Source organism: Myxine glutinosa, chromosome 13 (genome assembly GCF_964187855.1).
Source record: "Myxine glutinosa chromosome 13, kmMyxGlut1.1, whole genome shotgun sequence".
NCBI classification, from domain to species: domain Eukaryota; kingdom Metazoa; phylum Chordata; class Myxini; order Myxiniformes; family Myxinidae; genus Myxine; species Myxine glutinosa.
The window spans coordinates 2,650,377-2,677,834 of NC_136273.1; the positions used below are offsets into that span (position 1 = coordinate 2,650,377).

Genomic DNA, 27,458 nt, shown 5'->3' on the forward strand with positions numbered 1-27,458 from the left:
TGTTTTGTTTGTTCTGTCCTGGGAATAAGTTAAGTCTGTAGGTAAGCTAAAATTTGCACTGTGTCACCTGCGTCTTATGTGTTGTAAATAAAACTTGATTGCTCCTTTTTGCTTGTGTGTGTAAATAATAAACCCCATTACTCGTCTGTACGTCTTCTCGTTTTATTCCTTTTTCCTCTTGCATTGCGTCGCCTTTGTCTTTTCCCTATTGGGCAGCTGTGGTGCGATACGGCCAAGGTTCTGGGTGAATCGGGTGAGTCAGGGATCCTGTCACCACTGAGTGAGTCACCCACTCCTGACACCAAATTGTTACAGATCGCGGTTTAGATGTTATGATGACCGAGCGGTGGTGTATTTAACCGCGACCTAACAGGATCCCTGACTCACCCGATTCACCCAGAACCTTGGCCGTATCGCACCACAGCTGCCCAATAGGGAAAAGACAAAGGCGACGCAATGCAAGAGGAAAAAGGAATAAAACGAGAAGACGTACAGACGAGTAATGGGGTTTATTATTTACACACACAAGCAAAAAGGAGCAATCAAGTTTTATTTACAACACATAAGATGCAGGTGACACAGTGCAAATTTTAGCTTACCTACAGACTTAACTTATTCCCAGGACAGAACAAACAAAACAAACTCACGTATACAAGAAGGATGGAATGGAATGAAGGTGGATGGCTGGAGGGAGAGGGAGGTCCAAGGGGGTCCCGCAGCACAACCGGCGCGTTTAGCAGCCGCCGTTCAGGCCAGGCCCCACACTGCTGTTTTGGCTGCTGTTTTCGTCGCGTGCTTTGCCAGGCCTTGTCCCACTCGTCTGGTCCAAACCCTCAACTCTTTCTTGTTTCTCTCACTCCTCACCACCGACTCCTCACCGCAACCAACTGACCACCGACTCCTTACCAACGCAACCACTGACCCTCCTCAGGCAACCGACTCAGACCAACTCAGACCAACTCCTTGTGACCAACTCCAGGGCTTTCTGTCTTCTGCTCTCCTCTGTAAAAACGCATCTCTTCTGGACACGCCCTGCCTTGGGTTATATAGGCCCCCGCCCCTCAACCTTTGCGAACCTCCCCGATCGCTCTTCCTCCGCCCTCTCTAGCCAAACCCCTGGCTCATGGTTGGTCGAGTGGGGCTGGCTCACTCCTCCCCTCTATGACGAGGTGGAGACACGCCTTTCTTCCCCAACCCTACCTCGTGGCCAATGGTGGTTGAAGAAAACCGCCCAAAATGCGGAAGGCAATTGGAAAGGAGGTTTTTGGGGAAATTGGAAGGGCCTACGCTTATTTTGTTTGATACAATGCAAAGTCAATCTAGTGGGAAACACATATTTAGCCTACATGGAATAAGGAAATACACTATTTAAAAGATATATCGTGACCTGCGTGTAAGTTTCATGGAATTAACTAGGGGGCCGACTGCGACCATTATTTACATTAACAGGGTGTTACCGTACTTTTGTAACGTTCACATTGTAACGTTTCCACATTCGTTACACTTCCTCCAAAATTGTTACACTTCTCAAAAACCGTTACACTTCTCAAATTCGTTACACTGCACCCTCCTTTCTTCAGGCCCGTCCTCGGGCCTACTAAACTTTAACTTAGTGTGACACGTAGGTGTAATTCCCTCTACAATTAACCTGACCCTGAGTGTGACAATTTTAAAACACAAATAAGTATGTCCCCCTATTGCATTGCACCCTGTCTAACAGACTCAAGCCCACAGCTAACCGAATTACGGAATTATTCTCAAACTATACATTTACGGTGGGGAGCATTATTTACAATGACGTGATTTCTTATTTACAACGCAACCCAGGACCTGTGTTTTTTTTTTTCTTTTTAGGGAACAAGAAAAAGAAATTCCTGTTGGGAGGGAGGAGACAGCACGCATTGCATCGATGCACCAGTACCAATACCACCAAAGCACCCAAAAGCACCAAAAGCACCACAAAGCACCAAAAGCACCACCCGGTGCGCAGTCACCATGGTTCATAATAAACACAACAAAACAACTGGTGGTGGTCTTCTCTTTCTCTGCTGGGCTGATGTTCTTCCCGACGTCTTCTGGCTTCATGCGGCCTAGTTGGAAATAATAAAAAGCACAACTTGTGTCCATTTTTATTTAGGGCCTCAGGGGCCAACTAAGGGTGGTCCACCTGTTTGGCATAGGTGCCACCTTACCGAGGTCCGCAAGCAAGATTCCCTGGCCACTATGGCCGGTCTCCAACAGAGGTGCCCTGCCCCAGAACCTGGGGTCCATCAAGTGGTACTTGGCCGCAGAACAGCGGTCCATACAGTGGTACATCAACGCAATGCATGCTGGTTCTGGGAATCTCGGGCGCACAATGGCCACCTCACGCACGCTCCCATCGGCACCCAATGGCGCACAGGTCATGTGGGAGACAAAAGAAAGACAATTGAGCGAGGGGTAAGGTCACAAGGGTACACGTCAATAAGGCAATGCAAGGTGAAATGCGTACGGAGGGCGAAGTGAGAAAGCTCGTCCCTACCGTACGTCACCCCCCTGTCACCTACCCTACCCTTGCCCTTGCCCTTACCCCATAGGTACAAAATCTACACATTACCAATTCGTCACTACTGTCACGTCTTCCCCATATTTCCCCTATACCAAATTCGTCACCACAATCCCTCTACTTCAAAATTTGCCATCACCAATTCATCATCAATCCTCATAAGGAGGGAGAGATGGAATTACGCACAATGTCACACCCACGTCATGATGCGTCTCACAATCCAAACATTTGCATCATAAAAATAATCAAAACATGGCATGGTGTGGAGTACCTGTCACCTCAGGTGAGTGGATGCAGATGGTGCGAGGAGATCCTTCATCCTAACTATTTTCTAAATGACTTTAACACACTTTACACTACCCGGGGTCTTTCCCTGCCAATCCATTGGCCAACTTACACTATGGGTTCTAATAACCAATTCCCATTGACCAAACTGTGGTGCTTCTCCATTTGGGGTCTCACTCCCCCGATTCATCTCCCGGTGCTCTAGCACAATTTCTGGGCTGCGACGTGTACCTCTCCCAGCAGGTCTACCCACCTGCACACCTCCACCACTGCAGTTGCCACCCGAGCTTACCTGCTCCTCACCCTAACCTATCTAACTGGGGACAGCCCCTCCTGGCTCTGTCACCCCACTCGGTGCCCTCCGGCACTGGGCTACCCGGGTCCGTCCTCCGGATCCTCGGGCCCCATCCACAACAACTACTACCGGCTCCCAGAGCCCACCTGCGGCCTCACCTGGCCGACATCCTTACAGTGGTGGAGCGCCCAAACAACTACACACACTAACAGGCTACACGCCCAGCCATTTCCACAACACTAATGCCCCCATCCACATACCATTCTGCATCCGCACCACAGATGCCAATATCCAACCACAATTTACCTGTACCCTCTACCTAACACTTACACTACCCGCCCCGGGTATCCGTGATGGGGGTCCACGCTTCCCCCATTCACACCTTCGCACCATCCACTCCACTCCACAATTTCCACCATTCTCACTCCACGACCATCCATTCCAATACTCCAGATATTCCACACAGCCACATACACCTGTTGGTGCACACCTGTGCCCTCACACCTGGTGCCACCTGCACCCTCCTTTCTTCCTGGACCATTTGGTCAACACAACACGCAATCACCACCACTCCCTCATACACTGCTCCACACACCTGTTCAGTTGCACACCTGTGCAATCACACCTGTTCCATTCTCACCTGTTCAATCCTCACACACACGGCATCATCTCAGCTAACTACTCCCCTCTGAAACTTGCGCTTCCCAGTCGTCCCTTTAAACTATTGCGCTCCCACGTCATTATAATCCACACTAATCTACCTGCGTCCCCACTACAGGTATCAGTCACTATCTAAACTTAACATTACCTAATGTCATCTTCGCTAGATCCCTATCAATATCCTAACCCACCCGGGCTAGTTTCCACTGCCATACACCCCATAAACTATTGCGCATTTGCCCCATCATGGGAAGGGTGGCAGGGATGCCACCCTTACCCACTGGGCCCATCGCTCACTACCAATTTTGCACATCAAATTTCAACAAATCAAAAATTTGCCAATCACTACTCATCATCTGCCAATCATTACTGCCAATCCTTTGCCAATCATCAAATTTTGTTTTTCTCTAATTTTGGGTCCAAAACACTATCACTATCACGATCACCATCATCACAGTCCGCTATATCCTAGCCTCGGTGCGTCATGACATCATTAAACTCGGCTTCGTAAAGCCGAGCAATGAATTCGGGTGGTTTGGTTGCCTGCAGGTTGAATCCGTCCGGCTTTCGGTTCAAGGGAGGTGGTTTGGTTGGACCGAGATTCCACGCACCATCTCGGCGCGGCACCTTGCGGTCCCGGGCCCGATGGCTCAATCTCCCCCGGTCGGAGCCCCGTCCCCACGAGGGGGCACCGTTCCGCCTCCTCCCACTCGCCCTTGAACCGGACCGGTCGCCTCGCCCGACAAAGCCCGGACTCGACCGTGCGGGGCGGGGCCAAGCCCGAATCGGCAACGACGCTTCGAAGAGAAGCGACGCAGCATCGATCCGCGCCGGGCCTCGCACCCAACAAAGCACCCCACGCCCCGAGTGCTCGCATCGGCTATCCGTCGCTCTAACCACTAACCCGGTTAACGTCGATGCTTTACTTGCATGCTTACAAGCATACGCTACCCCTTTCACCCTCACAAAACCTGGCGTTCCAACGCCGTCCGTACATTCCACCAACGCTCTCCCTGTTATACACCACACCTCTCGCGCACACTTTGGTCCACACCTCTCCTCCGTTACGTCCTCCGTAACACTCACCATGGGCGTGCACTCTTGCATCCACCCACTAACGCGCTCACATGGGCTCTCCCACACCCGCGCCATGACCAACTCAGGTGTGCTTCCTCGCACACGTTCCACCACCACCTTACTCTCCGTGTCACACTTCGTACACCCCGACGTGCATTCTCGCTCGCACTCGGTTTCACTCCCACACTTTATAGCACACCCACTCGCTGACGCACACTTTTTTCTCCCACGCGTGCCATTTCCACTCACACGGGACCCTTCACCAACGCCCGGATGCCATATCGATCCCAATCGCGCGACAATTCTTTTGTCGCTAAACATCCATTTACAAAATCTACCCGCACAATATACAGCACGACTCACCTGGGGGATCCTTTTCTCCACGCGAACCTGCAAACTTCCATTCGGGTTAAGCACAGCATCGTGATGTGAGCAGGGACTTTGCACATATTCCATTTCTCCCTGCAATTCCCGGGCTACCTCCGTCATCTTTTCAATTTTAATTCCCAGCACTGCTTTTTCTTTATTCACCTCAACGACCGCTGGCTTTAATAAAACACCCTCTACCTCATCGGTCGCCGGCTTTTCCAAACCCCGTGTCGCGATTTCTACCCCCGTCATTGTACCCGTGCTTTCCTCCGCTTCGTCCAACCGGCGCTTCTTGCCTCGCGTTACCTCCTTGTGCACCCCTGGGACCCTTTCGCCCAACTTGCGGTCTCTGTCCCTCTGCTCCCTTGCCTCTCTATCGGCCCTCATTCCGTTCGTTGTTGCTTCAATTTGGTTACTCAACCGCTCACTATGAGCATCCATTTTTTTCATCAATTGGTCCATAAAAAATCGCATGTACCCTGGTATCTCCGGCTCGGCTGCCGCGACCACGTGCGCAGCGCAATTTGGTGCTGCTTCGGTCACGGGCGCGGCAAAATTTGGTGCCGCTACAACCACGTGCGCGAGGACGCCATTTTGTGCACCTGATACCCCCTCAACCACACCTTCTTTACTCTCCTCCACCCTTTCCTCCACATACATTTCCCCGAGGTCCTGGGTCGATTCTACCACGTCTATCTCTCCCACCGGCATCCCGTCGCCTTGACCAGCCATGGCGCGATTTCAAAATTCGTGTTTTATAAAACAAAACAAATTTCGGCAGCTCGTAATTTTGACCAAAAATTTTTTTTTTTTTCCTCTATTCGTTTTAAAAATTTGGTTCGGGCCTCGAATCCCACTCCCAGACACCAATTGTTACAGATCGCGGTTTAGATGTTATGATGACCGAGCGGTGGTGTATTTAACCGCGACCTAACAGGATCCCTGACTCACCCGATTCACCCAGAACCTTGGCCGTATCGCACCACAGCTGCCCAATAGGGAAAAGACAAAGGCGACGCAATGCAAGAGGAAAAAGGAATAAAACGAGAAGACGTACAGACGAGTAATGGGGTTTATTATTTACACACACAAGCAAAAAGGAGCAATCAAGTTTTATTTACAACACATAAGACGCAGGTGACACAGTGCAAATTTTAGCTTACCTACAGACTTAACTTATTCCCAGGACAGAACAAACAAAACAAACTCACGTATACAAGAAGGATGGAATGGAATGAAGGTGGATGGCTGGAGGGAGAGGGAGGTCCAAGGGGGTCCCGCAGCACAACCGGCGCGTTTAGCAGCCGCCGTTCAGGCCAGGCCCCACGCTGCTGTTTTGGCTGCTGATTTCGTCGCGTGCTTTGCCAGGCCTTGTCCCACTCGTCTGGTCCAAACCCTCAACTCTTTCTTGTTTCTCTCACTCCTCACCACCGACTCCTCACCGCAACCAACTGACCACCGACTCCTTACCAACGCAACCACTGACCCTCCTCAGGCAACCGACTCAGACCAACTCAGACCAACTCCTTGTGACCAACTCCAGGGCTTTCTGTCTTCTGCTCTCCTCTGTAAAAACGCATCTCTTCTGGACACGCCCTGCCTTAGGTTATATAGGCCCCCGCCCCTCAACCTTTGCGAACCTCCCCGATCGCTCTTCCTCCGCCCTCTCTAGCCAAACCCCTGGCTCATGGTTGGTCGAGTGGGGCTGGCTCACTCCTCCCCTCTATGACGAGGTGGAGACACGCCTTTCTTCCCCAACCCTACCTCGTGGCCAATGGTGGTTGAAGAAAACCGCCCAAAATGCGGAAGGCAATTGGAAAGGAGGTTTTTGGGGAAATTGGAAGGGCCTACGCTTATTTTGTTTGATACAATGCAAAGTCAATCTAGTGGGAAACACATATTTAGCCTACATGGAATAAGGAAATACACTATTTAAAAGATATATCGTGACCTGCGTGTAAGTTTCATGGAATTAACTAGGGGGCCGACTGCGACCATTATTTACATTAACAGGGTGTTACCGTACTTTTGTAACGTTCACATTGTAACGTTTCCACATTCGTTACTCTTCCTCCAAAATTGTTACACTTCTCAAAAACCGTTACACTTCTCAAATTCGTTACAATATATACATACTGTATATATATAAACAGACTTGGCATTTAATATGGAATATATTTTTTTCTTGACTTGCGTTTACTTTCTTAACTCAGTATATCAATCTCGTGAGTTTCTTTTACACTTTGGTGATTTATTTGTTAAAAGAACCATGTCACTGATTGTCTGTCGCAGCAAGAAGTCAACGACAGGATTATATCACAGGTGGCGTGGCAAAATGTACGGACAGGTGCATTTGATGATTGGCTTCACAGTCGGGTATACAAGGGTTGTTGCGTTCTGTATTAGTGGAAAACAACTGCTGCACGTCTCCAAAAGTTATTGCCGCTTCCTCTGGAGATGGTCCGTCAACTCGACAATGCTGTTTGTCATGGAGTGGTGGCTTTACGAAATTACGGCATGAAACAGCGTGCTATTGCTCGGCAGTATGGCATCACTCAAGGTCAGATGTCAAAGATCCTGACACGAAATGCTCAGTGGGGTGTCCCTACTCCAATACCGAGGCCAGGACGTCCCCGCAGAACCACAAGGAGGGATGATCGCCAGCTGCACCGGTTAGTCCGCAATGGCCGTACCAAGTCAGCTAATCGGCTTAGGGCTGAGTGGCAGCAACTGACAAATATGCCTGTATCCAGAAGGCTAGTCAACCAACGACTGGTTCAAGCAGGCTACCGTGCCAGGCATCCCCTGTGAAAGCCACGCCTGACCAGACAACACCGCCAGCGCCGATTGCAGTGGGCCAGAGAGCACTGTCAATGGCAGCCAGGACACTGGAATCACGTGATCTTCAGTGACGAGTCTAGATTTCTGGTCTATCGTCAAGATGGCCACGTCCGAGTGCGCAGACAAGTGCATGAAGCCTACAACAAAGATTGTATAGTGCCAAGAGTCCAAGCTGGAGGTGGTGGGGTGACCGTTTGGGCTGCTTTTCATGCAGGGGGCAAAACTGACCTGGTTGTTCTGAATGGAAACCTGAACCAGTTCAAGTTCAGGGCCATTCTGGAAGAAACATTGCTTCCATTTGCTCGTGCAGCCTTACGAGGAAACTTTGTCTTCCAAGATGACAATGCATGGCCTCATCGTGCTCGCATGATCCAACACTTTCTTGCTGACCATGGTTTAGAGCATATGGAGTGGCCTGCCATGTCCCCGGATATGAATCTGATAGAGAACTTGTGGGAAGAATTAACGCGTCAAATCGACCACTTGGACCAGCAGCCGACCTCTGTGCGTGAATTGCAGCAGGTTATTGTCACTGCATGGCAAGCGATTCCTGTCCAAACATTGGCAAATCTAGTGAACAGCATGCCTCAACGTGTACGTGCTCTCCTGAATGCTCGTGGGGGTTACACGAAGTACTGAACTGTAATTTTACTGTCCGTAATCCCAGTCGTAATTTAACTTTTGTTTTTGTTTAAAAAAAATTGGGCTAATTTGCAAAATAAAGAGATACTTCTGGAAAACGTACAGAAGTTTAACACAGTACTGTCCATGAATTGAGTTCGATATCAGTTTACATCACTTTCAAGGATCAATTTATTTGTTTCAAAATGTCAAATGTGGTTTTTGTTTCTTTTAAAGGTCACATTAACAAAATCTTGAATAATTTCAACATAATTCCAATGAACTTTTGGTTCTAAGACATCTTGAAAAGTAAGTTCACCCCCACAAAAAAAATATTCCATATTAAATGCCAAGTCTGTATGTATATATATATGTATATATATATATATATATATATATATATATATATATATATATATATATATATATATATATATATTGTTATGGACACGACTTAGATGTTATGATGGGCCGAGCGGAATGGCCGCCGTGTTCGCACAAGTTACCCGATTATACTCGAACGTTGGCCGAGTCGCGCTACGCTAGATCAATGAAGGAAAGGACACAACGGCTAGGTTAAATGACACGACACCAGGGGTACAGTTCTCAAGGCCTCCGGAGGAGGTTATATTAGTTCGGAACGTTTAGATTACAGGGATGAGAGAGACAGCATAGGAAGATAGGCACTTAGACACACTTATCTTATTCCCGACAGACCACAGATAAACGGGACAAAACTGACTCACACGGGGATTGATGGCAAGGAGGGGCAGGTATTCGATGGCTCAAGGTGCACCTTGGCTCAGGGGCAAAATCGACCCGGTCCGGTCCAAAGATGCGGGGAGGTCGCTCAGCGCTCGGAGGTCGCGACTTGTCTTTCCAAGCTGGGGGCGCATCTGACCTCACGTCCGGTAAGTGGCTGCGCATATCCGGCGGGGAGTGACACGCCCTCGGCTCGTTAGCTCCGCCCCAGATGGAATCGGCCCGCCGCTTCTCACTGGCTGCGGGGGGTTACCGGGCTCCGCCCCTGACGAGGAGCTGACAGCCAGCCCCTTCGTGGTAACCCCGTGGAGCGCATGGGCAATGGCGGCTAACCAAGCCGGAGTGAGGACGCACACTCCCCGCGCCGCGCCGCGCCGCCCCCCTCTGTTGTTGTAGTTGTTGTTGTAGTTGTTGTTGTTGTTGTTTCATGGGGAAGATGGGAGGAGGTATGGGGAGGTCCTAAACTCACTACTGGTGCCATACAATCACATTCTGGTGCAACGAAGAGTCAGAATTAATGGAAACGAGTCCTTAACTGACATAGACTACGAATAACTAGCAAGATGTCCGAAAGTTGTCTACGTGAGATGCGGTGGACCTGGGCACGACATTTAATGGGGGAAGAAGGGGAAGGTCGGTTCTACAGAGTGTTGTTTACAGACAATGGGACTAGGGAATGGGGGATTGGGGATAGTTGGGGAGTATTGGGGAAATAGGGGAATATTTACAAGCGGATATGGAGGCCAAGTCCCATATCCGCAACATTGCACCCTTCTCTACCCTCGGGGCGTCCCGACCCGATAAATTTTTACCTATTTTAGTGTGGCACTCAGATGTAGTTCCCTCTACTATTAACTCTACCCTGAGTGCGACAGTTTTACAGATATTCACAAATGAGTAAATATGTCCCCCTGCGACGTTGCACCCTTCTCCTCACAGAAACACACCCACAGGATAACCGAATGGCGGAAAGAATTCGCAAACTAAACATACAGCCGGTAGGGAGCATTATTTACACAAGACTACGCTGATATTTACACTACGATCCAGGACCTGTTTTTGGAGGAACACATGCAGATGTTATGCATAGAGAGAGCACGCATGCCAGCATCGATACACCAACCCACGAGTGCTCTGTGGCCTTACGGCCTTTAATAATGTGCAGAGCACCCCTTCCAAGCACCAAAAGCACCACCCCAGCACCAATCGGTGCAGTCACCATTGTTCATTAAAATAAAAACAACAACCCCTAACCCTGCAGGTGTCTCTTGCTCTTCGTGTGGTGCACTTGGCCTTCTTGCTTCCCTAGAAATAAAGAAAGGCGCCAACCGCGTCCATTTCTTTATTGTGGCTGTCAGGGGGCCAACTATTAGTGGTTCACCTGTTTGGCATAGGTGCCACGTTGACCCAGAGGTCCATCAATGGGTGGTGCTTGGCCGCAAAAGAACTGCGGTCCATGGTGGGCGGCCACAAACATTGCGGTCCATATGGTGTATCGATCCAGGCAGCAAGCAGCGAAAGTGCAGGCCCACAACTGCGGAGCCAGCACCTCTCTCTCCTCTCTCTCTGCCCCAAAGCCAGATCCTCGGAGGTGGGAGACAAAAGAAGAAGACAAGTGAGTAAGGTGGTAAGGGCGCAAAAGTGCACGCAATACAAGATGATGCACACTGGGGGCACATGGGAACCAGGTGAGACAGGTACGTTCCTACCGTACGCCCCCCCCCCCCCACCAGGTAACCTACATGGCCCCTCCCTTACCCCTTACTGTATCCACAAAACACAACACTACCCATAAACATCTACTTTACACATCAACAACCGTCCCTACTGTCTTCCCCGTTCCTCCCATAAACCATATTCGTCTTCTCTCCCTCCTAACCAATCAAATTTGCCATTTTCAACTCTCAACAAAATTTGCCATCTCCAACTGAACATCAAAATTTGCCATTACCAATTCATCATCAGTCCCTCCTAAGGAGGGAGAGATGGAATCACCCCAATGTCTCATCCACGTCGTGATGCGTCTCACAAATCCAACAGCAATCCTTACTTCCTGCAACACAAAACAAAGAAAACACAGGTGTGGAGTCATCATCATCACCACAGGTAAGTGGCTGCGTATGGTGCGACAGGTTCATCAATCCTAACTATTTCCTAAATGACTTTAACAACTTTACATTACCCGGGGTCTTTCTCCTGCCAAACCATTGGCCCTCTTACACTATGGGTTCTAAAAACCAATTCCCATTGACCAAACTGTGGTGCTTTTCAATTTGGGGTCTCACTCCCCCGATTCATCTCCCGGTGCCCTCGCACAATTTCTGGGCTGTGGCGTGTACCTCTCCCAGCGGGTCTACCCACCTGCACACCTCCACCACTGCAGTTGCCTCCGAGCTTACCTGCTCCTTACCCTAACCTAACTACCTGGGGAAGGCCCTCTGGCGCTCTCCCCACTCGGTGCCCTCTCTGGCACTGGGCTGCCCGATCCACACCCGGGATCCTCAGGCACCCACTCACAACTACCGGCTCCCAGAGCCCACCTGCGGCCTCACCTGGCCGACATCCTCACAGTGGTGGAGTGCCCAACCAACTACACACACTAACAGGCTACACGCCCAGCCATTTCCACAACACTAATGCACCCATCCAAATATCATTCTGTCACCCGCACCACAAATGCCAATATCCAACCACAATTTACCTATACCCTCTACCGAACACTTACACTACCCGCCCCGGGTACTCGTGAAAGGGGGTCCACTCTTCCCCCATTCACACCTTCGCACCATGCACACCACTCCGTACCACTTACTCCAACTCTCTCCACACACCTGTACTTGCACACCTGTGCTCTCACACCTGGTGCCACCTGCACCCTTCTCTCCCCAAGCGCATTCGCGCTGATCCACACACTCACTACTCATACACTGCTCCACACACCTGTCCAGTTGCACACCTGTGCAATCACACCTGTTCAATTCTCACATACACGGCATCATTTCAGCTAACTACTCCCTTCTGAAACTTGCGCTTCCCAGTCGTCCCTTTAAACTATTGCGCTCCCTCGTCATTATAATCCACACTAAACTACCTGCGTCCCCACTACAGGTATCAGTCACTATCTAAACCTTAACGTTACCTAAGGTCATCTTCTAGGGCCCTATCAATATAACCTAACCCACCCGGGCTAGTTTTCACTGCTATACACCCCATAAGCTATTGCTCCTTTGCCCCACTATGGGAAGGGTGGCAGGGATGCCCCCCTTACCCACCGGGCCCATCGCTCACTACCAATTTTGCACATCAAATTTCAACAAATCAAAAATTTGCCAATCACTACCCATCATCTGCCAATCATTACTGCCAATCCTTTGCCAATCATCAAATTTTGTTTTTCTCTAATTTGGGGGCCAAAACACTATCCTCGTCATTACAGTCTACTTACTAATGCCTCTCGGTGCGCCAATTCCTGTCCAAAGCCCGGCTTCGTAAAGCCGAGCAATGTATGCGGGTTGTTTGGTGCCAGCGGCTGGATACGTCCCGCATTCGGTGCAGGGAAGGAGGTTTACCCGGGCCGAGATCCCACGCACCATCTCGGCGTGGAGCCATCCAATGTCCCGATCTCGACCTGCCGGCACGTCTCAACAAAACGTGGTCGCCATGACGACCCTTCCTATCCAGCTGCCCGCTCCACCTAGTGGAGCCTGGACGCGGCCGTTCCACGCAAGGCCCGGCACGCACCGAGGGCCCGATTCGGCTAAAAGTCGACCTAACCTCTAACCCGGTTACCGTCGATGCTTCACCTGGATTCTTACACGCATACGTTACCCCTTTTGTGCTCATACATCCAGCCGTCTCCATGCTCCTCGTACCTTTCCTTACACACCCAGGTACTCTCATTCCACTCACCGACTTGGTCACACACCTGACCACCGAACACTTTGGCACACATTCGTTGGTCGCACACCTCACCAACACACCTCTTCGCGCCCCCTCCTCGGTCACCTCCTCTGTGACAATCACAGGTGTGCCCTCACTCGTACACCCAACCACGTGCCTCACTACCAATTCCAGCGTGCATTCCCACTCACGCTCTACCATTCCAGGTGTGCTTCCTTTCTCACCTGTCACAACCAACTCACGCTCCGTGCCACTCTCACTACTCTCACCACCACTCTTGACAACGCACTCACCCTTACTCTTGACAGCGCACTCTTTCCCCATGCACCTGTCCGTTACACACCTTTCTTGCGCACACTCCTGCGCACACTCTCCCGTCACACCCTCTGTAACACTTACCACACCGCGCTTCCATGTGCTCCCTCGCACACGCGCTACGACCGACTCACTCTCGCCAGCACCCTCACTCCTTGGCACGCACTTTTTCCTCACACACCCCAGAGTCGGACTTTCTCGCACACCTCCTTTTTCGCACACCAGACCTGTCGCACACTTCACCAACGGCCTCTCACGAACACCCGGGTCCATCTCGACCCCCAAGCTTCTTAAATCCCCTGGCGCATCATACGCACGACCATATTGGTCACCACTTACACCGGGTCCTCTTCCTCTTCGCTTCTCCTCCATCACCTGCGAATCCCTCATCCGGTTAATGAGCACATCATCACGATCCAAACACAGACTTTGGACCAATTCTTTTATCTCCTCTTTTATCTCTTTCTTATCCCCTCTCCGTCGCTTCTTAATTTTGCTCACCCCTTCTTCCACTTCTTCTAATTTCTGCTTCACCTCTTTTATTCCCCGGTACGTCTCCTCAAGCTCGTCCTCTAAGGCTACCTTGACCGTTTCCATGTGCGTCCTCACCTGCCGGTCCTTCGTCTCCATTACCTCTATCACCTCGTCCAACTTCGTTGTCAGTCCCTCACGTACCATCTGACATCCCCTCTTCGTCGCTACCAAGTCATCTTTTAGTTCTTTCTGTGTCGCCTTTAACCCTCCTAATACCGCAGTGTTCCTTTGAACCTGCTCCGTTAGTCCTTTTTGTCCCTCCGTCAGCTGTTCTACTTCCTGCGTCAGGTCCTCTATGCCCCCTTGCAATTTTACAGTCCCCTTTCTCACCTCCTTCTCCATGTGCTCCTTACAGTGCCTCACCTCCTCGCGCACTCCTCCGACCTCCTCACTCACACCTCTTCTGATCTCCTCTCCCATCACTTGCATCTCCTGCCCAGATGCCACCCTCATCTGCTCCATTTCCTCCCTGTGAGCATCCAGTTTGGTTTCTACCCCCATTCTGACCCCCTCTATCTGCTGCCCCATTTGTTTAACTTCCCTTTACGCTTGGTCCCTCATGTCCCTCAATTTGCCTTCCATGGTGTTTTCTAACCCCTCTAACCCCTTTTGCATCCCTTCCATTTGATTCTCTTGAGCGGCCATTCTGTTTTCTACCCCCATTAACCCCTCCTGTATTTCCCCTAATCTATCGTCTAATTTCCCAAATTTCTTGTCTAATCCCTTAAAATTATTGTCTAATCCCTTAAAATTATTGTCTAATCCCTCACCAGTACCCCTCGCTTCGTCCCTCATTGCCCCCATTTGGCCCTCTAATCGCTCACCCAATCGCTCAATTTGGCTCCCCATACTCATCTGTACAGCTGCCTGTAGCTGCGCAATGAGGGCCTGCATGTCAATCGGCTGCATGTTAAAGCCCGTTGATACAGCGGGCTCGGCTACCGCGCGCTCTTGCAAGGCACCATTTTGCGCGCCCGCAACGTCGGGCGCAACGACGCTATTTTGTGCGTCTGCTACCCTCACTGCTTCGCTCTCCTCATGTCCCTCAATTTGGTCCTGGATCGACCCTGCCTCACTCCCCTCTACCGGACCCCAGCCGACTTGGTCTGCCATAGCGCGACTTTCAAAATTCGGGTTTTTATATTTTGTAAAACACAATCAAATTTCGCCGTTATAATTTCGAGCGCGTAAAACGCGCTCCGGATCGAATCTCACTCCTCGACACCAATTGTTACCCTAATGGTACAATTGGTGTTCCAAAATTTGGGCTAAATGAATTTAGTCCCAGGTCCGAATCCGACACTCCTGACACCAATTGTTACGGACACGACTTAGATGTTATGATGGGCCGAGCGGAATGGCCGCCGTGTTCGCACAAGTTACCCGATTATACTCGAATGTTGGCCGAGTCGCGCTACGCTAGATCAATGAAGGAAAGGACACAACGGCTAGGTTAAATGACACGACACCAGGCGTACAGTTCTCAAGGCCTCCGGAGGAGGTTATATTAGTTCGGAACGTTTAGATTACAGGGATGAGAGAGACAGCATAGGAAGATAGGCACTTAGACACACTTATCTTATTCCCGACAGACCACAGATAAACGGGACAAAACTGACTCACACGGGGATTGATGGCAAGGAGGGGCAGGTATTCGATGGCTCAAGGTGCACCTTGGCTCAGGGGCAAAATCGACCCGGTCCGGTCCAAAGATGCGGGGAGGTCGCTCAGCGCTCGGAGGTCGCGACTTGTCTTTCCAAGCTGGGGGCGCATCTGACCTCACGTCCGGTAAGTGGCTGCGCATATCCGGCGGGGAGTGACACGCCCTCGGCTCGTTAGCTCCGCCCCAGATGGAATCGGCCCGCCGCTTCTCACTGGCTGCGGGGGGTTACCGGGCTCCGCCCCTGACGAGGAGCTGACAGCCAGCCCCTTCGTGGTAACCCCGTGGAGCGCATGGGCAATGGTGGCTAACCAAGCCGGAGTGAGGACGCACACTCCCCGCGCCGCGCCGCCCCCCTCTGTTGTTGTAGTTGTTGTTGTAGTTGTTGTTGTTGTTGTTGTTTCATGGGGAAGATGGGAGGAGGTATGGGGAGGTCCTAAACTCACTACTGGTGCCATACAATCACATTCTGGTGCAACGAAGAGTCAGAATTAATGGAAACGAGTCCTTAACTGACATAGACTACGAATAACTTGCAAGATGTCCGAAAGTTGTCTACGTGAGATGCGGTGGACCTGGGCACGACATTTAATGGGGGAAGAAGGGGAAGGTCGGTTCTACAGAGTGTTGTTTACAGACAATGGGACTAGGGAATGGGGGATTGGGGATAGTTGGGGAGTATTGGGGAAATAGGGGAATATTTACAAGCGGATATGGAGGCCAAGTCCCAGATCCCAACGACGGATCCCATATCCGCAAGTCCCATATCCAACAACAACACTACAACTTACGGACACGACTTATTAAGATGTTATGCTGGGCCGAGCGGAATGGCCGCCGTGTTCGCACAAGTTACCCGATTACACTCGAACGTTGACTAAGTCGCGCTATGCTAAATCAATGAAGGAAAGGACACAACGGCTGGATCAAATGACACGACACCAGGGGTACAGTTCTCAAGACCTCCGGAGGAGGTTATAATAGTTCGGAACGTTTAGATTACAGGGATGAGAGAGACAGCATAGAAAGATAGGCACTTAATTACGGTCTTATTGTAGCCCCGACAGACGACAGATAAACAGGACAAAACTGACTCACACGGGGATTGATGGCAAGGAAAGGCGGGTAGTCGATGGCTCAAGGTGCACTCTTGGCTCAGGGATATATATATATATATATATATATATATATATATATATATATATATATATATATATATATATATATATACACAGCAATACCCCAGCCTTCGTCATTAATTGGTTCCATAAGCCATGACGTAACTCGGTTTTTGACGTAAACCGGGCGTAATGCCTTAAAAATGCCTTAAAATGAAGACAAACACCGTAACACCGTAAAAACCTTTCTGCATTTCGGCTACGGTGAATTTCCTTGGCTCTGGTTCTGGAAGCTCATCCTCTTCGCGGCGCTCTTCCTTCAACGCCATTGTCTTCATTAGTTAAAGGCTGCTTGTCTGCCTCGATCAAACCGTCGAAATCCTCGTCCTCCAACTCCATCTCCAGGTCAGCGCTGAGGGAAACCAAGTTTTTAGACACAGCCTTGACTGGCGCATCAAACCCCGTGAAATCATTAACAAGGTGGGGGCACAAACGCTTCTGCACCCCATTCATCGCCGACTGCGTAACCTCCAACCATGCAGCATTGATGTTAAGCACTGCCTGGGAGATGTTATAGTTTTTCCAAAACTGCCGGATGTTGATGTCTTCCTCCTCCGACGTTGCATCGACAGCCTGACGAAGAGTGCGGGGGAGATAGTAGCGCTTAAAAAGTGCTATCACACCCTGGTCCATAGGCTGGATGAGCGATGTGGTGTTGGGTGGAAAGTACACCTCCTTCGCATTGGGGTCGAAATCACCGAGGTTAGTGGGATGGCCAGGTGCATTGTCCAAAATCACCAGCAATTTAAATTGAATTTTCTTCTCTCGACAATAGCTCTTGACAGCCGGGATGAAATGATTGATGAACCATCCTTCAAAAATTATGACGGTTAACCATGCCTTCATATTATTCATCCAAATGACGGGAAGAGACGCCTTCGGGATGTTCTTAAGTGCCCGGGGGTTCGCCGCATGATACACCAAGAGCGGCTTCAGCTTGAAGTCGCCGGTGCAATTACCCCCAAGCATTAGCGTTAGCCGCTCCTTCGCGACTTTGTAGCCTGGCATGGTCTTCTCCTCCTTCGAGATAATGGAGATGATGATGTAGGAGTGACGTAAAGTCGCACATAATGACGTTCGCTGAACTGAAATTTACTCTAGAAGAGTGGCGTAAAGTCGGATTTGACGTAGGTCGAAATGGCGTAAAACGGGGTATTGCTGTATGTATATATATATATATATATATATATATATATATATATATATATATATATATATATATATATATATATATATATATATATATACATATATATATATATATATACACACACACACACACACAGAGAGTGGTCCAGAAACCCTGGGCACATTTTGAAGAACGATACCTGCAACAAACAACTAAGTTTATTATTGTTCTTTGGTGCAAAACAAAACGTGAATACCAGAAATTGTGCAATGACGCATAAATGGTCAAACGCTTTATGTGGTCACTTTATCTTTTAACTACCGCCATGCCAGGTGGTTGGGAATGAGTCCTTAAACCAACTGCAGCAAATATCTGAGAATTAGCTGACATGTGTCTGTTTCTCTTCCAAAATGGCATTTATCCAACAGGCAGCCATTTTCTGTTAGATGTGGCCCTGAATGGGGTTCTCTCATCTCCTCTTCCTGTTCAGGCTGGAGTTCCCCAAGGCAGTGTTCTGGGCCCTGTGCTTTTTCTGGTCTTCATCAATGATCTCTCTGACTCTCTTGAAAATCCTCTCTATCTCTTTGCTGATGACTCCACTCTCTGCCGCTCCATTCCTCTTCCCTCAGATCGGCAGTCTGCAGCCTCCTCACTCTCTGAAGACTTGTACAAAATCACAGACTGGTCAAACAAGTGGAACATGTCTTTCAATCCTGACAAATCTCACACTCTTACTATGTCTCTCCAAAAAGATCCACTGGACAACCCTCCCATCTACTTTCTCAACAATCCTCTCCAAGAAGTTCTGTTGCTCAAGCTTTTGGGTCTCACTATCTGCCGTGATCTTTCTTGGGAAAACCACATTTCCAAGCTGGCCTCCAAAGCCAGTCGCCGACTGGGCATCCTCCGTCGTGCGAAGTCCTTCCTCGGCACACCTGAGCTCCTCACCACATACAAGGGTTTCATCCGCAGCTCAATGGAATACTGTTCTCCCCTATGGGCCGGTGCTCCTGCCTCACACCTAGCTCGGCTTCACGCTGTTGAAACCAAAGCTTTCAGAATTATTGGAATCTCCCGCGATGAAGCTATCTCTGAGGGCCTTTCACTCACTCACCGCAGGCAGGTAGGTGGTCTTTCTGTCTTCTACCGACTCCTCTCCGGCCTTGCACCCCCAGCTCTCTCTGTGCTCTGTCCCCCAAATATTCCTACAGGTCGCACAAGATCTGCCAGCAACCCTCTGATGGTTAAACTGCCGAAATCTCGGCTCTCTGCTCACCTTCACTCTTTCATTCCTCTTTTCTCCCGCCTCTGGAACAAACTCCCTCACTCCCTTCAATCCCACTCCTCCCTCCAGGTCTTTAAAACAGCTGTTCACCACCATCTCTTATCTTCCCCCATCCAAAACCTTGATCTTTTCTACCCCCGCTAATTCACCCCAGATCCACCTTGTTTGAAATTCCAACTTCTTTCCTGGAAGTCTTGGCCGTGTCCATATGTTTTATACCTCTCCCACCCCCCCCTTCCCATGCCCCCCCCCCCCAAAGTCCTCGCCCTCTCTCAGATCTCTCGATGTCTCCATGTCTCTCGGTCCCTGCTCTCAAATGTTGTGTTTGTGTCCTTCCCTCTCTCTCCCCATCTTGTCTACCGCTCCCGATGTTATATGTTTTTGTGTCGGTTTGTCTTTCTGTGTGATTAATGTTCGCTCTTTCACGAGCCTCGATCTTGTATACAAAAAAAAAAAAAATCTGGTCAATTCAAATCTCCCCTCAAACGCACCTAAAAAAATCTCATTGGCTCTTCCGGTTGTCGTTGCGGAAGTGTCTGTGCCTTTGGGGGTATTCAATGAGCTGCGTATAGCTAAATGTGCACGGAAGTTCAGCAAGGCAGATTGAACTGCAATCTGCCATCTTTAACAAAAAAAGAAGAGTTCCCTTACAATTCTACAAACTAACACTCACAAGGAACGTTAATGCAGGACGAGACCCTTAGGCCCATCAAAGCCTGCACTATTATTGGTGACCTCCGGCTGTTTGTCCCTGCTCTATCCTTTTCAATTGCTGGGCATCAAGCAAGGACGCAGCACTTAGCACATTTTAAGTCTTTGGTATGACTCGCCTGATGCATGAACCATGGGCCTCACAGACCCAGGGCGGATGATCTAAGCATTACACATTACACTCATAGTTCTTGGAATTCCTTCCTCACCAGGTCATCCCTTCATGTCTCTGTTATATTCAGCATTCTGACCCTGCTGAACTGATGTCTTATGCAAATGAATTGGCAAAAAGCACCTTACGTATACACCTCTCTGTGCCCACCTGGAAGCCTGCATTCTCCACCTCGAAGGGAAACTCAAATGATGAGAACCAACCAATCAAATGATGAGAAACTCATGATGAGAACCAATGATGGTCCCTTCCACATAGCCCACAAATACTGTGTATCAGTGATTTGATGGGCCAGCACCTAACATCAAGCTCACCTTAGCTCAAACTTCTTCAGCTTCATTTCACTTAATCCTGTAACTGTCGCTCACATAATTGACTACGGTACTGTTATAACAGCTCTTCCTGAAATCTTCCTCCAGAGGGTCTCCTTGCGCCTCACAGTGATAAGAAGAGTTAAAAACAACACGCAAACGTTCATAAAGGACAAACGTTCATAAAGGACAAACGTTCATAAAGGACTTACATATAAGATGGTGTTGGTATGACATCTTAAATGACCCTTGGGTAAATTGGATTGAACAAAACCTGGAAGGAAGTTCCACAGATAGAAGAAAGGGAGGACAAATGATCCCCACACACATTCTTCACCTTTCCAGGAGGTCTTCTCGTAACTGCCTCCCATGAGGAAGTGTTATGAGCTCAAGGCCCGACGATGTACCCATGCAGCGGGCCTGCTCTGCTGATACGTCAATAATCCGAGCCACCTGGAATACGTCCACAAGTAAGTAGTGCAGTATATCATGTTTGTGGAAGTAGTACAGTATATCATGTTTGCGGAAGTACAACAGTAGATCATATTTGTGGAAGTAGTACAGTATATCATGTTTGTGTAAGTAGTACAGTATATCATGTTTGCGGAAGTACAACAGTAGATCATGTTTGTGGAAGTAGTACAGTATATCATGTTTGTGGAAGTAGTACAGTATATCATGTTTGTGGAAGTAGTACAGTATATCATGTTTGCGGAAGTACAACAGTAGATCATGTTTGTGGAAGTAGTACAGTATATCATGTTTGTGGAAGTAGTACAGTATATCATGTTTGTGGAAGTAGTACAGTATATCATGTTTGTGGAAGTACAACAGTAGATCATGTTTGTGGAAGTAGTACAGTATATCATATTTGTGGAAGTAGTGCAGTATATCATGTTTGTGGAAGTACAACAGTAGATCATGTTTGTGGAAGTAGTACAGTATATCATGTTTGTGTAAGTACAACAGTATATCATGTTTGTGTAAGTACAACAGTATATCATGTTTGTGGAAGTAGTGCAGTATATCATGTTTGTGGAAGTACAACAGTAGATCATGTTTGTGGAAGTAGTACAGTATATCATGTTTGTGGAAGTAGTACAGTATATCATGTTTGTGGAAGTACAACAGTAGATCATGTTTGTGGAAGTAGTACAGTATATCATGTTTGTGGAAGTAGTACAGTATATCATGTTTGCGGAAGTACAACAGTAGATCATATTTGTGGAAGTAGTACAGTATATCATGTTTGCGGAAGTAGTACAGTATATCATGTTTGCGGAAGTACAACAGTAGATCATATTTGTGGAAGTAGTACAGTATATCATGTTTGCGGAAGTACAACAGTAGATCATGTTTGTGGAAGTAGTACAGTATATCATGTTTGTGGAAGTTCGACAGCATATCATATTTGTGTAAGTAGTACATTATATCATGTTTGCGGAAGTAGTACAGTATATCATGTTTGCGGAAGTAGTACAATATATCATGTTTGCGGAAGTACAACAGTAGATCATATTTGTGGAAGTAGTACATTATATCATGTTTGCGGAAGTACAACAGTAGATCATGTTTGTGGAAGTAGTACAATACAGTATATCATGTTTGTGTAAGTAGTACAGTATATCATGTTTGCGGAAGTACAACAGTAGATCATGTTTGTGGAAGTAGTACAGTATATCATGTTTGTGGAAGTAGTACAGTATATCATGTTTGTGGAAGTAGTACAGTATATCATGTTTGCGGAAGTACAACAGTAGATCATGTTTGTGGAAGTAGTACAGTATATCATGTTTGTGGAAGTTCGACAGCATATCATATTTGTGTAAGTAGTACAGTATATCATGTTTGCGGAAGTACAACAGTAGATCATATTTGTGGAAGTAGTACAGTATATCATGTTTGCGGAAGTAGTACAGTATATCATGTTTGCGGAAGTACAACAGTAGATCATATTTGTGGAAGTAGTACAGTATATCATGTTTGTGGAAGTAGTACAGTATATCATGTTTGCGGAAGTACAACAGTAGATCATGTTTGTGGAAGTAGTACAGTATATCATGTTTGTGGAAGTTCGACAGCATATCATATTTGTGTAAGTAGTACAGTGTATCATGTTTGCGGAAGTACAACAGTAGATCATATTTGTGGAAGTAGTACAGTATATCATGTTTGTGGAAGTACAACAGTAGATCATGTTTGTGGAAGTACAACAGTAGATCATGTTTGTGGAAGTAGTACAGTATATCATGTTTGTGGAAGTACAACAGTAGATCATGTTTGTGGAAGTACAACAGTAGATCATGTTTGTGGAAGTAGTACAGTATGTCATGTTTGCGGAAGTACAACAGTAGATCATATTTGTGGAAGTAGTACAGTATATCATGTTTGTGGAAGTTCGACAGCATATCATATTTGTGGAAGTAGTACAGTATATCATGTTTGCGGAAGTAGTACAGTATATCATGTTTGCGGAAGTACAACAGTAGATCATATTTGTGGAAGTAGTACAGTATATCATGTTTGCGGAAGTACAACAGTAGATCATATTTGTGGAAGTAGTACAGTATATCATGTTTGCGGAAGTAGTACAGTATATCATGTTTGCGGAAGTACAACAGTAGATCATATTTGTGGAAGTAGTACAGTATATCATGTTTGTGGAAGTAGTACAGTATATCATGTTTGCGGAAGTACAACAGTAGATCATCTTTGTGGAAGTAGTACAGTATATCATGTTTGCGGAAGTACAACAGTAGATCATATTTGTGGAAGTAGTACAGTATATCATATTTGTGTAAGTAGTACAGTATATCATGTTTGCGGAAGTACAACAGTAGATCATATTTGTGGAAGTAGTACAGTATATCATGTTTGCGGAAGTAGTGCAGTATATCATGTTTGCGGAAGTAGTACAGTATATCATGTTTGCGGAAGTACAACAGTAGATCATATTTGTGTAAGTAGTACATTATATCATGTTTGCGGAAGTACAACAGTAGATCATATTTGTGGAAGTAGTACAGTAGATCATGTTTGTGGAAGTAGTACAATACAGTATATCATGTTTGTGGAAGTAGTACAGTATATCATGTTTGTGGAGGTACTATAGTACCTCCATATTTGTTTGTGAAAGTAGCACAATATTGAAGAGCCGGGCTCTTGCTTGAGACGGACGAAGTGACGGGCAAGACACAAACTCGTCTGAGAAGATGTTTATTGTAAAAACCAACTCGGGAACTCTGAAAAGCCCGTTTATCGGGCTGCATATATATCCAAAACCAGAAAGCATAACCGAAACCGAAAGCCACGCCTCTCAGGCGAGGCGTGTTTCGGTGGTCACGTGACCGACAGGTGCAAGGGATTATAACCGCACGCGCGGCACGCTTTGGTGGTCACGTGACCAGCCACCCCGGCGTCGAGGTTGTCTGCCGGTGACGTCACCGGCTGGAGCAAGGAGATTCTGCTGCTGGTCTCGCTTGGGGAACCCATGGGTCGCTACACACGCCCCCCCAGAATGGACTTGATCCAGGAAGGTCAACCTGAGGGGGGTCCGGATGACTCGACCAAAACGACCCCTGGCCAGTCGCGGGGGGAGGAGGGGGGGGGGGGGTCCGGTGTGGTGGCTGGTGGTCGGACGGGGGGGTGCAGTGGACGGGGGGCGGCCGCGCCGCGGTGGGAGAGCCAGCCGTAGCGGCTGGCCGATGTCCATGGGGCCGGTTTGAGGCGGTCCAGCGAAATCCGGTCCGCCCGGCCGCCGATGCTGACGATGAAGGACTTGTTGTCCCATCGTAGGACCCGGAAGGGTCCGTCGTATGGTGGTCGGAGCGGCCCCCGGTGCGCGTCGTGGCACACGAAGACGTACTCCGCCGAGCGGAGTGCTGGGGGGACGTAGGATTGGGGGTCGCCATGGCGGGACGTGGGCACCGGGGTGAAACGTCGGGCGGCCTCCTGGAAGTCCGTGCGCTGGCGCGCGGCGGACCCGAGGTTGGTGGCGTCGGGCATGAACTCGCCCGGTACGCGGAGGGCCTGGCCGTACACCAGCTCGGCGGTGGACGCCTGGAGGTCCTCTTTGGGGGCCGTGCGTAGGCCCAAAAGGACCCACGGGAGCCGGTCGGCCCAGCCGTCGTCCTGGAAGCCGGCCATGAGTGCGGCCTTCATGGAGCGGTGGAACCGCTCGCACAACCCGTTGGCCTGGGGGTGGTAAGCCGTGGTGCGGTGTAGGGTAATGCCCAACGTGCGGGCGATCGCGCCCCATAGTTCGGACGTGAACTGTGGGCCGCGGTCCGACGAGATGTCCGCCGGTGCGCCGAAACGCGCGACCCAGGTGGCGATGAACGCCTGGGCCAAGTCAGCAGTGGTGGTGGAGGTGAGGGGCACGGCCTCCGGCCACCTGGTGGTCCTGTCCACCATGGTAAGCAGGTGGGTGAACCCCTGCGATGGGGGAAGGGGACCCACCAGGTCCACGTGGACGTGGTCGAACCGTCGCTCGGGCACGGTGAAGGGAGCCAGCGGAGCCTGGGTATGCCGGTGGACCTTGGCCCGCTGGCAGGGTGTGCAGGCGTTGGCCCAGTCGCGGACGTCCCGTCGCAGCCCATGCCAGACGAAATGCGCCACCACCAGCCGCTGGGACGCCTTCCGGCCCGGGTGAGAGAGGCCGTGGAGCGAAGCAAAAATGCGACGCCTCCAGGTTACCGGCACAACGGGGCGAGGTCGGCCTTGGGAGATGTCGCACAGCAGGACTGTGTCCGCGAAGGGGACGTCAGCCAAGCGGAGGCCCGTGTCCGCCACCCGGGGCGCCTGCACCGTGCCGTCGGTGGCCTGGTCCGCTGCCATGAGGGTGAAGTCGACGCCGAGGTGGACGGCGTTGGCGCCGGCTCGAGAAAGGCAGTCGGCCACGGCGTTGTCCTTCCCGGCGACGTGCCGGATGTCCGTGGTGTACTCCGACACGGCGGAGAGGTGGCGCTGCTGGCGGGCCGACCACGGCTCCGTGAACTTGGCCATGGCGAAAACCAACGGCTTGTGGTCGACAAAAGCCGTGAACGGGCGGCCCTCCAGGAGGTGGCGAAAATGGCGGACGGCCAGGTACAGCCCGACGAGCTCGCGGTCGAAGGTGCTGTACTTTAACTCTTTGGGCAGGAGTTGCCGGCTGAAGAATGCGAGCGGCTGCCAGGCCCCGTTTACCCATTGTTCATGGACCGCGCCCACGGCGTAGTCGGAGGCGTCCGTGGTGAGGGTGATGGGAGCCTGGGGTACCGGGTGGGCCAGCAGCGTGGCGTTGGCGAGGGCCCGCTTCACGCCGGTGAAAGCAGCGTCCATGTCCGTGGACCAGACGACGTCGCGCTTCGCCGGCTGGCCGCGGAGGGCGGCGTACAAGGGCCGCATGATTTGCGCAGCTCGGGGCACGAAGCGGTGATAAAAGTTCACCATCCCGAGGAACTCCTGCAGCGCCTTGACGGAGCGGGGGCGCAGGAAAGCTGCGATGGCTTCGACTTTGGCCGGCAGCGGCACGGCGCCGGTCCGGGTGATGCGGTGGCCCAAAAAGTCGATCGTCGCCGCACCGAAGTGACATTTGGCCGGGTTGACGATCAATCCATGCTCGCTGAGGCGGCCGAACAGCGTCCCGAGGTGGAGGAGGTGCTCGGCTCTGGACGTGCTGGCGACGAGAATGTCGTCCAGGTAGGTATAGAGGAACGGCAAGTCGCGCAGCACGCCGTCCATCAGGCGCTGGAACGCCTGCGCTGTGTTTTTGAGGCTGAAGGGCATCCGGAGGAATTCAAAGAGGCCGAAAGGTGTAATCACGGCCGTCTTCGGGATGTCGGCCGGGCGGATGGGCACCTGGTGGTACCCCCGAATCAGGTCCACTTTTGAAAAAATGGTCCGCCCCGCCAACCGGGCGGAAAAATCCTGGATGTGCGGGACGGGGTACCTGTCGGTGGTAGTGGCGTCGTTGAGGCGGCGGTAGTCGCCGCATGGCCGCCATCCGCCCCCCGGCTTCGGGACGATGTGCAGCGGCAAGGCCCAGGCGCTGTCGGAGCGCCGCACGATGCCGAGGCGCTCCAGTGCCGCGAACTCGGCCTTGGCGACGGCGAGTTTGGCGGGGTCGAGCCGGCGAGCCCGGGCATACACCAGCGGGCCCGTAGTGGGGATGTGATGCTCGATGCCGTGGCGCACCGCGATGGCCGAAAACGTCGGTCGTGTGAGGGCCGGGAACTCCGCAAGGAGGCATGCGAAGTCGTCCGCCAATGGGAGGGCGCAGGAAAACTCGGTGGGCGCGGAACGGCTCAAAGCGCATGCCAGGGAGCTGAAAGTTTCGGCGTTGACGAGACGCCGGCGTTTCACGTCGACCAGCAGCCCGTGGGCGCACAGGAAATCGGCCCCGAGCAAAGCCATGGGGACGTCCGCCGTCACGAACTCCCAGTGAAAGAGCTGGCTGCCGAAGCGGAGGGCGACGGTGCGTGGGCCGAAGGTGCGGATGGCGGAGCTGTTGGCCGCGACCAAGGGGGGGCCGCAAACGGCGGCCCGCCTGTCCTCCGCCGAAGCGGGAATGACGCTCAGCTGAGCGCCGGTGTCGCAGAGGAAGCGCCGTCCCGACGCTCGGTCCGCGATGAACAGCAGGCGTTCATTGCTGGTAGGGAATGCCGGCTCGCCCGTTTCCCGACTTGCCGAACGTGCACGGGGGTCGACATGATCGGGCCTGCCGCCCGAACCTGGCGTGGAAATAACACCAGGCCGGGTCCGGCGGGGGCTCCGGTCGACGCGTCGGGCCTGGGCGATGCGGCGTCGCCGCTGCCAGTCGCGCCGGCCC

General features: G+C 50.5%; 1 protein-coding gene across 5 annotated transcripts in view; it reads right to left on the bottom strand.

Annotated features, from left to right (window-relative positions):
• Positions 1-27,458, bottom strand: part of LOC137438506 (breast cancer anti-estrogen resistance protein 3 homolog) — a 253,752-nt gene that overhangs the window by 12,366 nt on the left and 213,928 nt on the right. For all 5 annotated transcript variants that reach the window (XM_068133601.2, XM_068133602.2, XM_068133603.2 and 2 more), the window contains one exon: positions 20,988-21,103. In XM_068133601.2, coding sequence (XP_067989702.2) covers positions 20,988-21,103 — 116 coding nt within the window. The remainder of the gene's footprint in view (positions 1-20,987; positions 21,104-27,458) is intronic.